General features: G+C 40.4%; 1 protein-coding gene across 1 annotated transcript in view; it reads right to left on the bottom strand.

Moving 5' to 3' along the window:
• Nucleotides 1–15,623, bottom strand: part of CD109 (CD109 molecule) — a 139,868-nt gene that overhangs the window by 33,930 nt on the left and 90,315 nt on the right. The window contains exons 19-26 of the mRNA XM_038397201.2: nucleotides 15,271–15,388; nucleotides 13,603–13,716; nucleotides 12,799–13,017; nucleotides 11,083–11,227; nucleotides 10,037–10,213; nucleotides 6,012–6,093; nucleotides 862–1,090; nucleotides 54–219 (exon numbers count right to left, since the gene is read on the bottom strand). Of these exons, the coding sequence (XP_038253129.1) occupies nucleotides 54–219; nucleotides 862–1,090; nucleotides 6,012–6,093; nucleotides 10,037–10,213; nucleotides 11,083–11,227; nucleotides 12,799–13,017; nucleotides 13,603–13,716; nucleotides 15,271–15,388 (1,250 nt within the window). The remainder of the gene's footprint in view (nucleotides 1–53; nucleotides 220–861; nucleotides 1,091–6,011; nucleotides 6,094–10,036; nucleotides 10,214–11,082; nucleotides 11,228–12,798; nucleotides 13,018–13,602; nucleotides 13,717–15,270; nucleotides 15,389–15,623) is intronic.

Here is a 15,623-nt window from a genome sequence, read left to right as displayed (position 1 = left end):
TAAATTGGAAGAAAATCCATTCATACTACTGCATAAAGAGCTTCTTACAGTACCTTGCTGTTCTGATCTCTGGTTTAGAACATCCAGGGCATCCTTTGCTTTTATACTCTTTGCCAATGACAATGCATATGTCACAAGTGTCAGCGTATAGTTATCTGAAATTCCTTCTTCTAATTTAGTTTCCAAGAAGTTTGCAGCATTTGCTACAGCAAGGGCATTCTGGGAATAAAGATTGTATTGAAAGATGTTAATTTAATACTACCAAGAATTTAAAAAAGAAGTTAACAAAAGAATGAATGTAGGCAACAGCAATATTAAATTGCAATATTAGAATTTATAAGAAATATGTATGAAGGAAGAGAAATAACATTTTTAATATAAAAGAAAATATAAAACATCTCTTTCAGAGTCACAGACATGGAAGCAGACATGGCAGAGTCACAGTCATAGAGGCATTAAGGCCTCAGCCAACAAAGCACTTACTTAATTTGAAACATGTGAGCACTCCTGTTGAAGTCAATGGGACTGCTCACACCCTTAAAGTTAAGCACATGCTTATCTGCTGTGCAGGATCTGGGGCCTCAGCTACAATATATTTGCCTCTCCCCCCCCAACTTTGTTAAGCTTTTGGAAAGGCCCACTGAGACTAGATGTTCCTCAGTTTTAACACAACTCCTTACTACCAGTAGACAGGAAGGATGCCATCAGGCCAAAGTGTAGCAAAGTTTAACCAAATCATATGTTATTATCTTTATTATGATATCCCTCAACTTCTTTAAAAACTGCAAAATGATTAAGAATTATTGGGATAATTTAGGAGGTATTTTATTAACTACAAGCAATACCAAAGTATTCTAATACCTCATCATTTTGGTACCCAAATAAAGCTGACATAATGTAAGCTGTGAGAGTGATTGGGCTACTACTGCCTCCTTGAAGTTCACTGTGTATCACTCTTCCAGGTTCCCAGAATTCACCATTCGACTGCTGATGTTTGACAATCCAATCAGCTGTTTTCTTCAGTACATATGGATCAATATCTATGAACGGACGAGCTTGCAGGAAACATCGTAATACAAAAGCTGATAACCTTGGGGGAAAGGTTAACCAAATACAAAGAATTAATGATATATTACAGCTTCTTCTATTAAACATGTTTTATTATTCAGACGGCTGTAGTGCCCTAAGTGTGCTAAACACTTTCCAAATACAGAGGAAGACACATGCCCTGAAGAGTGAGCATTAATCGGCAAGAAACAGCTAAGAACCACTAATTGGCAAAGAAATATAATTATTTTTCCTGTCCATAAAACAAACACTTTCTATATCTTCAGCATTTCAAACCTAAACACAGATTAGAGGCTCCAATTCTGCCAGCACATGCTAACTTTTAGTCAGCTGTTGCTCATAAATTAAATGTGTGTACATGTTTGCAGGATTGGGGCCTAAATTTGTCAAGGAACTTTATAACTATATTATATGAAGTAGAACAGCAATAAATGTGATTTTAACAAGACACACAGAATCATAACATCCCACAGAATCATAACGTCAGAACAACCTTCTGTGGCTTAACTGTGAACATTTTGAAACTTTTGATTGACCTCTTCTTATGCCATATGTACATCCTAATACTGCACTATTTATGTACCAAGGTACACAGTCTTGATAGCACCATGCAGAGAATCTTATTTTCTCCATTCTCTCAATATTAAGCCTGATCCAAAGCTCACTGAAATCAGTGAAAAGACTCTAACTGACTTCAGAGAGTTTTGAATCAGGCCAGTAATTTAAATCATTCTTATTTAGATGAGTTAGATGAGCTGCATGGAGCAGTCACTATCAGTCTATCAAGGTATTTTTACAGAGCTCATCATCTTAGTATCCGAGCACTTCAAGAGGAAATTCAGTCCCATGAAGAGGGCTAGAACAAGCCCTATGTACCACTTCAATCCCACTTAAGACCTCAAGAGATAACTGGGATCTAAGTGGATGGGATAGGCTGCTGTTAGCAGCTATCAAGAGAGCATTTAGAAGTCAGCACCCTAGCAGGCAGGGTACAGGGTGTGATTAGAGCACGAGTGGGTTTGGTAGGTGAGATGGCTCACTCACACCTGTAGAGGATCTGATGAGCTAATGACGTATTTAGCTCCCCTGTTGGATATCTTGGAGAAAAAGGCAAGCAGTATAAAAGGCTGAGCCATGGAGCACGATAGAGAGAGGCTCTGGCTTTATCTAAGTCCAATTGCTGCTGTGTTGGTGGTATAAGACACCTGGAGCACAAGACAGAAAATAATAATTAAAAAAAAGACACCTAATGGACTGTGTGTGCTGTTTAGCTTGTTCAGATGAGTTACCAGCCAGGGCTTCCAAGTGCTGAAGACACCTGTTTACAAACAGGGTCTTGTCTGGGATCTGCTGATCAGCCAGAGCCAGGAAGGTTGAGAGGCAACCTATATGAGGATAGACTGAATCTGGGGGGAAAATGGAGGTGCTAATGCAGTGGCTGAGCAACAAAACGAGAAGCAGAGGATGTAGCAGGCATTTCAGTAGACAAAGCAACAAGCTCTGCTGGGATGGCAAGCGGAGCAACACTGAGTGTTTCAGGTATAGCAACAGTTAGTACAAACTATGACAAGTCCTGCCACAAGGCATGGAAATCAGGGGGCTGGGACACTGTAAAATGGGCCCCAAGGATGATCCCAATGAAGTCTTACTGACTTCTGAAAGAATTGCTACTGGTGCAGCTGGGATAAAGGATTAGGGGCCTACAGTTAGCACCATATCTGACAGGAGAAGCCCAAGCAATTTATATGGCATTGGGCAAAGAGCAGGCCAAGAATTATGAGGTATTATAAGCAGCGATGCAGGATCAGGTAGGCTTGTCAGCCGAAAGATACAGACAGAAATTTAGGATGGCCAGGTGGATTTATGAGGTAGGGCTAAGAACAGTCACTCAGAAGGCCAAAGGGGCAAGATGTAGAAGTGGTAATGGAGGTGTGATATTAGAGCAGTTTTTGCAGAACCTCCTGGATACCACTCAAGTCTGGGTGAAGCGACACCAACCAAAGACAAAAAGAAAAGGAGTACTTGTGGCACCTTAGAGACTAACAAATTTATTTGAGCATAAGCTTTCGTGAACTACAGCTCACTTCATCGGATGCATTCCAACTAAAGACAATGGAGGCAGTGGTAAAACTGGATGAGGAGTGTGTTGAAGCAGATTTTCAAAAAAAGCAGCATGTCCAACACAAGTTGGAGAAGGGGGTAATAATGTGAGACCGCTCAGGCAGTAAGACCTGCAGGTGCAAGACAGGATGAAAGGAAGGCCATTTTAGCCAGCCAGGATATCACCTGCTGCCAATGAGATGGAAAAGGAATGTCTGTGTTTGGAATGGAGGAATATTGATGCTGGACTGGGGTGTTCTGAAGCTCTCAGAAGGGAGTAAAAACAATTCCTGTAAGAGTTAGCCAAAGACAAGAGATGGGTATTATTGATTCAGCAGCTGATTGCTCGCTCTGGCAGAGCAGGCTAGTTAAATCACAGTGGGTTCGGGAGGGGAATGCTCTAGGCATAGAGTGCACACATGAGGAGAAAAAAAAACTTATCTGGGGGTGCTAGTCCCATTAGAGGTACATGAGAAGTTCTGATGGAAAAGGGGTAGGGGGAACTTTGCCCCATCCTGTGGTCCTAGGGATGCATTGGAACCCAATCCATTTAAGTAGGAGAAGAAAGGCCCAGGGGAAGGAACCTCATTGGATGGCAGGAAAAAGGGGACCCCAGGCCCAATGGTGTATAAGAGTAAACCTTAGGTGGAAACCAACAAGCCAAGAAAATGGGACCAAGGTAGAAAATACTGGAGTAGAGAAAAAGTAGGAAAAGGGGATGGAGGAGCAGAGGTCACCTGTACAAGGAAACCCAAAGAAAGAGTGGGAGGTGAACCCAATGTACCCCAGAGAAAGGGAAGACCCCTGAGAGTTTAACACCTAAGGGGGAGGAGAGGCCATCAGAAAGTGGGGTGCTGGTGGGGGAGGATGACTGAGAATGCTCTACAAAGGATGGGACAGATCCAGGGCCAAAGTCTGTGGGTTCATCCCTGTTGCGATGACCTGTGGGATGAAATGGAATTGTGGGGTACACCCCCACAAAGGAGTTCTCATTCTGTGGATAGAGAATGGAGAATCCTCGCAGCTGGCTCACAGAAAATCAGTCTAAGAGAACTCCAGAGGCAATGAGGCAGAGGCAATCACCACCATAAGGAAGATGAAACATGTCAGGGAGAAAACTGGAAAAGGAGCCCTAGCTAAGCTAGGAGAAATAAAGGGGGAGGTGTGTGACATGGTGCCATTAGCAGCTATAAAGAGAACTTTTGGAAGCTAGCACCTGGATCACTTATAACAACCACTCAGAGTAGGAGCAGGTTTGGAAGGTGGAGAAGAAATCACTTGCACCTATGGAGAGCCTGATGAGCAAATGTGATAATTAGTTCACTGGCTGGATAGCTGGGAGAAGACAAGTAGTATAAAAGGCTGAGCCAGGGAGCTGGAACTGCTGCTATGTTGGTGAGACCTGAAACACAAGGCAGAAGACAATAATAAAGACACTTGGTGAAGGTACCCTGGTGAACTGTGTGTGCTGTTCGGTTTGCCCAGAGGGCTTACCAGCTGGGGTCTCCACGAGCTGACAGGGGGACCTGTTCAGAGTGGGGCATAACCCTTGTGCTGGCCCTCTAATTTCACCCTCGGAGAGAATTCATAAAATTCATCCAATGGGCCTTCAGTAAAGAAAGATTTAAAAGATGTTCAGAACTTTGATGATAAATAATCCTAAATGTATTTGAACAGCTTCAGGGCTGATGAGTGGCTCAACAGTACAGCTATCATTTATTTGCTGAGCATGGACAGAGCAATGCTCAGAGCTATCCCTATTTTCTGTAATAGCATGAAATTATCTTTAACACCACAAGACTTTGGGAGGGATTCTCTCTCCTGCTCCAGTCCTCATATACTGCTACAGGAGCAAACAGGCATCCTAAAAGCACTTCATCCTGCTGGGGTGACCCTCCCCCACACACGCACACACTCCCCCAAGCAAAGGGACAGTGAAGGACAGCAACAGGCTGCAGTGCCCCTCACAAGCCCTGGAGCAGCGATTCTCAACACGCGGGCTGCAGGCCGTATGTATCCCAATTAGGACACAGCTGCAGCTCAGATGTGTGCTAAAGGCCACCAGGCCATGCAGCAGGGTATGGGTTCCCAGCTGCCTGGCCACCCCACCTGGCAGCCCGCAACGATAAATAGGTTGAGAACCACGGCCCTGGAGTATGGCACGTATTGGGATTGGAAGAGGGTGGCACTATGGCACCCAGCATTACAGCCATTCTGAATAGTTGTGATTACCAAAGAACTCCTCAGTGTCAGCCCAGCCAGGTCTGCCATAATTTAAAATAGCTCCCTAAATTATGCTGGGAGTTTCTCTGACCCCAAAGCAGAATTGAGAGGACGCAATGGTGGCTTAAAGGCCGAGGAGACTGTGGGTTTCACAGTACAAAATTTCACCCTTTGTGTTGTGTCTAGCTGCCAAATGTGCAGTGTACTTCATTGGTTCCATTATAAAATGTTTTCTGTTCTAGTGAGTTATTCTCTGGGATAGAAGAATCACCTGCAAGCATTTCATTCAACAAATCCCATGGTGAAAGTGACTCACTACGCATCTTTTGTGAAGCTAAAAACCTCTGTCCTAATAATGGCCTTAGATCATCTAAGCTAAAATGACAGTAAATTCTGTGTAAGCTCAAAATCTTGTCTCTTTCACCAGTAAAAGATATTACCTCACCCACCTTGTGTCTTAGAGAATCTTACAAGTTGGCCTAAAGATATACAGAAAACCAGACTGCAGCCATATCTGGGCATTTTTACCGGTTTCACAAACGTTTTATTCCCAATGAATTATGCAAATATTTGACAAAATTCCAAACTGAATATTTTCTTTTTCTGGCAAAATTACTTACCATGTGCTTCCAGAGGAGTCACTGTTTCCAAAGGCACTGAAAGAGCCATCATCCCTTTGGTAGAGAAGCTCTCTTTGGTAGCCTGAAGAGACCAAAGCAAAGAGAGGTATTGTATAAATTACTCCTGAGTAGATCCAAACTGGAATTTCTTTCTGGGGGGCTATGGTAAAGGAGCTTTCAGACAGTGGAGAAAGAGAAGTAAGATTGCTCCAGCAGAGTATATTTATGGAGATTTTAAATCTCATGTTTCAAAATATTTCTGCCAAATGTGCAGGAGTAAATATGAGTGAGAGAATTAAAAAAAACCCAAAAACTAGGTTGCAATCACATTAAGGATCTGTTTATGGAAATTGAGGTGCATAGCTCCCACTCCATCTTTAACCCTCCTGTAACCAAGGGACGTCAGATCAGTACACAACTGTACATTTTCACATAACTCCACCGCTGCAGTACCTAAGCATAAGAATGAATTCAAGGCATAGTGAGATGTACCATCTTCTGAATAATAGGAAAAAGGGAAAGCAGAAAGGAAAATACGTACCAGCTAGAAAGGCAGAAGATGCAGCAAAAAGTAGTTACAGCTGCCAAATAGCTACGTTAGAGTTGCAGCTACTCATCTCTGCCAAATTTAAAGGACCAGCTAGCTGTCAGAAAAGCTTGCTGGAAAAAGTTCCCCTGCAAGGGTGGCCCTCCAATGACATGGTTCAGCGGTGACCAGCCAGCCATGAAGAGAAGTGCATTAGAACAGAGATTCTCAATCTTTCCCTTTCCGAGGCCCCCGCAATATGCTATAAAATCTCTATGGCCCACCTGAGCCATAACAACTGTTTTTCTGCATATAAAAGCCACGACCAGCGTTAGAGCGTAGCAAGCAGGGCAATTGCTTGGGGCCCCAAGCCCGGGGGCTCTGCAAAGCTAAGGTACTCAGGCTGTGGCTTCAGCCCCAGGTAGCGGGGCTCAGAGCCTCAGGCTTCAGCCCAGAGCGGGGAGGTTAGGCTTTCTGCCCTGGGACCCACTGAGTCTAATGCAGTTCTGCTTGGCGGACCTCCTGAAATCTGCTTGCTGTCCCCCCGCCCCCGGAGGCCCCAGGACCTTGGATGAGAACTGCTGCTTTAGAGGAAGGCTCTGCTTAAAAGATATCCCTAGGTTTTCCGAGATATTTCCTGGTGTTTGACATATGTATGTCTTTTTGTTGATAATATGTATCTTTAAAAAAACCTCAGGTATAGTTTGATATCAACCACTTACTGAGTTTAGTGTCCCATCACGACAACTAATAGCAATACAACATCCTTTTCTTCATATTTTTAACTGCAGTGCAAAATCAATTTACATAGATTTTTTTAAAATGAAATGAGTCTTTTAGTTGAACTGTTTTGCTTCTCCACTGACTCTTTAATGTCTCTGAAACCTTTTGTCTAGATTTCACATGCTAAGAACACTATGAAAAACCCCATCCTGACTGTCTGTATAGCCATATCAATAATAATATCTATTATTAAAGTAAGATTAATAAAAATATGTTGAATTAATGGAAAAATATTATTGTCACTGCTGCAAATATCTTCCAGGGTTTTGCAAAGAATACAGTGGACTGGCACAGTTCTTTCAATGGCACTGTGACAATGTATATTGTATACAGAGGTCTGGATACATATAGCAGTTTTGTTGGGATCCGACTATCAGCTTGAATACATGCTTGATGAGCTAGTCAAGTATGATATAGTTAGAAAACTATAATACAAACAGCACAATTTTAATAACCAGAAAAGAAAACTACAGTTATGGAATACTGCAGTGTTCTCCAGTGGTGTTCTACAATCTTACAGATTACTTAAACATTACTGCTGTGTTTTGGATCACAGCCTGCCCACTGACTTACTGTATGACCTTCAGGAAATCATTTAACCTCCATTATCCCATCTGTAAAATGGGTATAACAGTGCCTCCTTTTCTCTTAACCCCTCCTGTGGACACTCTTATTCCACTATAAGAGTGCCTTTTTTTTTTGGAGTTTTTTTAGAGCACTTCAGGAAATTGCTTACAAACTTGAGAATAACTGTTAAAATAACAGCTGTCTCTCTTTCCCCCCCTTCCCCTGCAACCAAACTATGTAGTAGAGCTGGTTGAAAATTTTCAGTGTAACTTTTGTTTGACAGAAAATTGGGTTTTTAAGAAAACAAAATTTATTGTGAAAAGTATACTTTCCATGGAAAACTTTCAACTTTTCATCGAAAAACTGAACACTGGAAAACCACAGAATTTTGGCCAAAACCAAAAAAAAAAAATTACATTTAGAAATGCCATCACAATGCCTTATGGGAGCTGTAGTGGGATAATGGGATAATGTTCCCATTATCCTCTATAGCCAGGTTCCCCAGGCAGACTACATCTCCCATGTGTTACAATGGCTAAACAAGAGAGGATACTGTGGTGCATCCTAGGAGCTGTAGCCTGATCCTTAGAGCAGAATGGAGGCATGAGGCACCCAGAGTATAACTTTCACTGCAGCAGCATTTCCAAATTAAAATGATTGGTTTTCAGCTAAAATTTTTCAGTTTTCGATTTAAAAAAAAAACAAAAAAAAACCAAAAAAAATGTCCATGAAAAATGTTGCTGAAAACAAAAAACAAACAAAAGACTGTCTTCTAAACTTTCTGCAGGAAAGAAAACTTCTGACAAACTCTGCTGTGTAGCTCTGGGGTGACCAAAGTCTAGTAATCAGGCCAAGAAGAACTCCTGGAAACTACACCATTGAGAATATTAATATTCGCAGGGCTATTTCTCCCTCTAGTGTGAGATCAGTGTAGGAAGCTAGGTCAAATTTAGACCTGGTATCTACTTTAGTCAAAGGAGTTCTCTCGGGGATTAATCTGGTCCATTGTATTTTCTAACTAACTTGCAACCCTTTATAATGCAAGGAGCAGTCAGAAATATTCAGATTGTGCTGTTTTACTGGCAAGAGATAACCAGTTCCAAGAATGATGATATGGATCACCTTTTACAGAGCAATTTTACCCTGGATAGTTACTATATACAAATGGCATCTTCATACTTAGCAGATCTTACTTTAGGGACAAATTGTCTGACTTTTTAGTATTGTCAGCCCTGGAGAACCAACACAGCTACAAATAAGTGGGCTTCTCATCTAGCTCACACATCATCAAAAGAATGGTGAATCAAATTCCCAATGCAGGGCCACAAATAAAGTATTTTCTAAAAAAGAAAAGGAGTACTTGTGGCACCTTAGAGACTAACAAATTTATTAGAGCATAAGCTTTCGTGAGCTACAGCTCACTTCATCGGATGCATTTGGTGGAAAAAACAGAGGAGAGATTTATATACACACACACAGAGAACATGAAACAATGGGTTTATCATACACACTGTAAGGAGAGTGATCACTTAAGATAAGCCATCACCCACAGCAGGGGGGGGAAAGGAGGAAAACCTTCCATGGTGACAAGCAGGTAGGCTAATCCAGCAGTTAACAAGAATATCAGAGGAACAGTGGGGGGTGGGGTGGGGGGGGAGAAATACCATGGGGAAATAGTTTTACTTTGTGTAATGACTCATCCATTCCCAGTCTCTATTCAAGCCTAAGTTAATTGTATCCAGTTTGCAAATTAATTCCAATTCAGCAGTCTCTCGTTGGAGTCTGTTTTTGAAGCTTTTTTGTTGAAGTATGGAGTTAGCCTACCTGCTTGTCACCATGGAAGGTTTTCCTCTTTTCCCCCCCCTGCTGTGGGTGATGGCTTATCTTAAGTGATCACTCTCCTTACAGTGTGTATGATAAACCCATTGTTTCATGTTCTCTGTGTGTGTGTATATAAATCTCTCCTCTGTTTTTTCCACCAAATGCATCCGATGAAGTGAGCTGTAGCTCACGAAAGCTTATGCTCTAATAAATTTGTTAGTCTCTAAGGTGCCACAAGTACTCCTTTTCTTTTTGCGAATACAGACTAACACGGCTGCTACTCTGAAAAGTATTTTCTGTATGATTTTTTTTTTAAATCTAAACAGACCTTCTCTCATAAATGATGTAGCCTTCAGTTTAATATCTTCCTTCAATTGCCTTGTGTTAGTCAGGTATTCCAAAACATAAATATTAGGAGCAAAATTTATCATGTTCTGTTCACCACAGCCATAAGGCATCTTAATCAGTGATTCCAAGCCATTGATAGAAGGCCCAAGAATATCACCTGAAAGATAAAATTAAAGGTCAGTGCATATAAATGTATGCATACCACATAGAGGATATACTGTGGAAGCATGTGATATGTTACATTTTTCATGTCCCCTTTAGCCATCTCATCTGCCCACTGCCTACTCACCTATCTGCCCAGGGACTTATTCTAAGATTTCAAATTGCTCAGCAGTCACTGTTTTCAAAAACAAAATAGAACCTCCCACCCTGGGCCATGTTTCATTAATTGTACACATTTGCAATTTCTGTCCCAGAATTATACTGGCCTAGAGCTTCCTTATTAAAGACTGAATCTCTAACCATATGAAAGAGCCCCCTACATGATGAAAACACTATCATAAATATCCAAGTAAGATTCAAATTCCTCTGTCTTAAACAGTCTCCAAAGAAATCTCATTCTTAGCCCAATGAATGATGGGAGAGGATTTTGGGAGTTAATCAGGGCAGTATCCATCCCAACAATCTAACATTACAATTAAGCCAATATGAGTATAAACACAGTGTCATTAAAACCACAAATCAGCAACCACCTAGGACCAAATCTTGTTCACTTTACTCACACTAACCTCCCCACTGATTTCAGTGAGATTAACCATGTGAGGCAGGAGAGCAGACCTGGGCCCAAGAAAGAACTCTGCTATATGGAGAACCCGTCAGATAGTTCGGTAGGGGAATTGGGTAGACGAGCTTCTCAAAAGCAGTTGTAATGACACAGTGTTACGCTGTACCACATCTTGGAAGCTATGTGAGTTGAATGTAAATCCAACACAAACCCAGCAGACAGTTTTATATTTACAGTGTGGAAAAGAGTAAGAGGTTGCTAAAAAATAAATGAAGGTGTAAATAGGATAAAATAATCCTTACCAATAACAGTGACTTGCACTCTTTCACTGCCACTTACTACATCAGGAGGGAAGGTGAAATCCAAAGTTTCTGATACAGTTGGTGGGTTAGACCCAGTCAAATCTAAAAGACGTGTCTGTGAATAATACTGTTCCAGCCCCTCAGCCTATCAAAATAAACAAAAAGGATCACTTTAATCTCCAACACTTTACGTGCTGTCTTTAAATTTCTCTTTGTGCTAGTATAAAAGTGTTTGTCAGACCACAAGATCTAAACTGCTGCTAACAAATTATTTCTCTTATTTGCTAACACAGCAAGGAGTATTGACTCATCTGAGCTGATGCACATGTGTGTGTTTCTTTAAAACAGCAGGCACTTTCATCTGTAGTAATGGCTTATCAAGATGAATTGTTAATAACAAACAATAATATACAGGGCCTGATACAAAGTCCACTCCAGTCAGTAAGAATCTTTCCATTAACTTCAATGGGTTTTGGATCAGAACCATGAAGCAGAGCATTCTAAGACAAAGGTGTGTTCTTTCACACAACATGCAAAACTGTAATGCTCAAAGAACAAAATTTTGTTCTCGGGGGGAGAAATTCACCCCTGTGGAGAGGGCAAAGTGGTGGGAGGAAGGATGGTCCAATAGTTAGGGAGATGGCCACAGAAACAGGTTCAAGTCCTTACTCCACTACAGACTTCCTGTGTGACCTTGGGCAAGTTGTCTAGTCTCTCTGTGCCTCAGTTCCCCACCTGTAAAATGGGGATAATAGTATTTCCCTACCTCTCAGGGTGTTGTGAAGATAAATACATTAAGGATTGCAGGGTGCTCAGACACGACAGTAATGGGGGCCATATAAGTACCTTCAGGTACGTCTACACTGCAGCTGCAAGCATGACTCCCAAACAGACTCGCGCTACCTCTGCTCAAGCTGCTGCACTAAAAATGGCAATGTGCATGTTGCAGCATGACTGGTGTCACGGGCTAGAGACCTGAGCTTAGACCCAGGGGATCAGGCAGGCCCAGACTCAAGTGGCTAGTTCCAGCCACTTCCCATACTGGAACATCCAGACTGCTATTTTTAGCATGCTAGTCTGCTTGAGCTAGCACAAGTCTGTCTATCTTGGCTGCCTGGCTGGCTCCCAGCTGCGATGTAGACATATCCTTAGACCGTGCCAGCACAAGTCTGTTTAGAGGATGATGTGTTTGTCCTCTATATAGGGGTAAATTTCACCCTTAGAGCCCAAGCCTGAACCCTTACTAAATTTCACTGAATTTAAAGGGACTACTCTTGCGAGTGAAAATAACTTGTTTGAGCAAGTGATATAGGATTGGGCACCTATACCTCACTTAAATAGTCACACTGGTGTAAAACACACAGAATTTGGATGAGAATTTTAGTTCCTTTATTTTATTTATGAATAACTTTTTGGCTAACTTTCTCCCCCTCCCAGAATACAGAATTTGTCACGTTAAAGCTCTGTTGAAATAAAGTCAACTATGTCAAATTTAGCTATATTTTTGTTTATATTTCTTAAAAGGCAGTCTAAAGCACGTTAAGGAAGGAGTTCTTTAAAAGATAAACTTTCTGCTAACATTCACCCATTCTGAAAGTTTCAAGTCAAAACGCAGATAAATAAATATTCCATTGGTCTGCCTTTTCACAACATTCTCCTGTTTAAGGGGATACCATCTCTGAATGCTTGACATGACCTACGCCTTTGAATATTTACCTTCACTAATACTTTCTGGAGGATGGCATCAGAAGCAGTGGGTGATATTGCTGCCACTTTAATAGGAATCTCTCCCATCTGTTTTGGTTTGATTGGGAAATTAACAGTCTTTGCATCTTCACTTGGTACCAACACAGATTGCTGGTTTCCTGTAGCATTTATTTCATTGGATGTAATAAGAATTTCAAATGTGTCACTGAGGTCAAGAGTCACCATAACCTATAAAAAGATTGCAATTAATATTTTTAACTGGAAAAAGGGTGTTAATCTTAGGAACTCCCTTTTATAAAATGTCATTTTCTGTGTGTATTTAAAAATATGTCTTAGTTGTATCATTTATCACTGAAGAAACAGTAAGGATCTCAAGGAGATATGATCACTATAGTATGTATAAGTCTTACAGTGTCTGGGCAACATCCAAGAATCAGAGCAAGAAAATGGACAAGAGGAAAAGAAGAAAAAAAAAGAACTGGAAGTCGATGGGAGCTGAAGATACTCAGAACTTCACAGGGACTGCCATTCACCAAATGGAAGGGCTCAAGAAAACACTATATGTCATACCAGATCCAACCATCAAACCCAGTATCCTATTTCTGACCAATCCCATTCAGAGGAAGCCAAAGACAAATAGTCCATCTGACTAATTTGGGTGCAATGATTTACATGTAGGAAACTAGATTTTCCTGATTCCTGTAGCATATAGTTCATATATTAAAGGGTTCCTCTAGAAGAGCTGACAAACTTCAGAGCGTAGCAAAATGGTAAGGAAAAAATACTAACAAAAAAGAGTTTGGCTGTATTTACCTCAATTGCTTCTTTCAAATAATTGAAGATGTTTACTTCCAAAATAAATTGCTCTCCTCTGGTAACCGAGTAAGGAAGGTTCAAGGAAATGAAAAAGTGTTGAAAAGCTTCTAACTGGAAAACAAAATCATTATACAACAGTGAACCCTGGTGGTCATATATTAGCTATTAAATTGGCTACAGACAGTTTAGATTCAGATCTGTTCTAATTAGACTTTCCCATTGGTAAACCTGGACTAGAGAACAAGTTTACTTATATTGGACAATTAGCATTAGGTAATATGCAGGGTTTCTGATTTTTGGTTTTAACCAATAAACACCAATAAAACATCCAATTAAAAAATGAAAATAGTGTTTATCCAAAAATCACCAGACAAACACCAGAAACAGTTACTTGTAGTTAACGGCTTGTCTATGTAGGGCAGTAATGTGGACTACAGAGGCATGATTTCTAAAACACACTAATGTGTTGCACATTAATTGGTCTGTGTGGATCATGCTGATGCACACTAAAGATTTTCTAGTGAGCTTTAACATAGTGCTGTTTGAAACAGTGTGACACTACAGCACACTAGGGAACATTACAAAAAGATTACTCAGTACAACACAAAGAGAGAGCCCCAAAAAACCCGTTTTTAGACATCTATATAGAACTCAAAAACTGCTAAAAATAAGCCTCAAAAATGAAATGAACAAATCCTGAAAAACAGAAGCCCTAGTAATATGATAGGATTGAAGCATGAGCCAAAGCAACTATTAGTACAATAGCAAATGCCTTCTTCCGAGGACTCTCTGGGTATGTTTACACTGCAATAAAACACCTGTCAGCTGACTTGGGCTCCCGGACTCATGTTGCAGGGCTATTAAATTGCAGTGTAGATGGTCAGGCTAAGGTTGGAGTCTTGGCTCAGACCAGCCACAGGTGTTTTACTGCAATGTAGACATATCCTCTAGCCCTGTTCACATGGGAGTAGCTGGGTTCTTGGCATTTTCATATCTTAGGTGCCTAGAATGATTTAAAAGTCTAATTTCAGACATCCAGGTTTGAAAGCTTTGACCTTTCCCATCATTTGGGATCCTGTTAAATAATGACTTTCAACTGTTTTGGATGCTTAAGCAATGGATGATTTAAAAACTTGTCTCTACATGGCACTATCTTTATGCCAATGGGGAAGAATATATTAGAAAGCAAAATAATGGGCTCATCTAATAATCTATTTTTTCTTCTTTATGTATTGCTTTCTGCAAGTGCTGTAATTTGGGGTTTGTATTTTTAAGATTTATCTATATTGGGTACATTTTTGAAAATACAACATTTTTAAACTAAAGCTGTGATATAAAGAAATGAAAGGAGGCAACAAGCAGATGCACTTATATTCCAAAAAAGACAGACGCCCAAAGGCACAGAATCACTGTATATAATTCTGCAGTATTAAAGTTATTTATGTGTACAGGAGAAGAAGGGATATGGTACCATAGATTTTAAAAGAGACCTCTCCACTGATTTCAGTGTGCAGTTCTGCTTAAAATTTGATTGTATTTAAATGAGTCTTGTTTTCCTTATTAAAATAATCAGGTTGCTACTGTTCTTGTTACAATATAAAACTGAAAATAATAAACTGGGGTGTTACCACTAACATAAACTGGAACTATATTGTACTATGTTACCTCAACAGGAGCAGTCGTAATTCCAAGTCCAAGGTTTTCAGATATTACAAAAGCACTGGCTACCCAAGAAGTGATGGTATCAGGTACTGTAACTTCCATTGTTGTGTCTCTGCTGGATCTAACGAGAAAAACACATCCAAATTTCAAAAGCATTAATTTAATGCTCAGTTAATAAAATGTTTAAGACAGATCATAAATGTAGTCTGAATTCTTAACTGGAAAGATTATTGTTTACCTTTTTTTCTTCTCCAAACTTTCTGTAAAAATGTTTTTGTTAGGCCCCAAAGTAATAATTAAATGGTGAATTAAAAAATAATCACTTTAAGACAATAAATCCCTCTATATTCTAAAGA

This window comes from Dermochelys coriacea, chromosome 3, assembly GCF_009764565.3.
Source record: "Dermochelys coriacea isolate rDerCor1 chromosome 3, rDerCor1.pri.v4, whole genome shotgun sequence".
NCBI lineage: Eukaryota > Metazoa > Chordata > Testudines > Dermochelyidae > Dermochelys > Dermochelys coriacea.
This window is presented reverse-complemented; position numbering and strand designations above follow the sequence as displayed.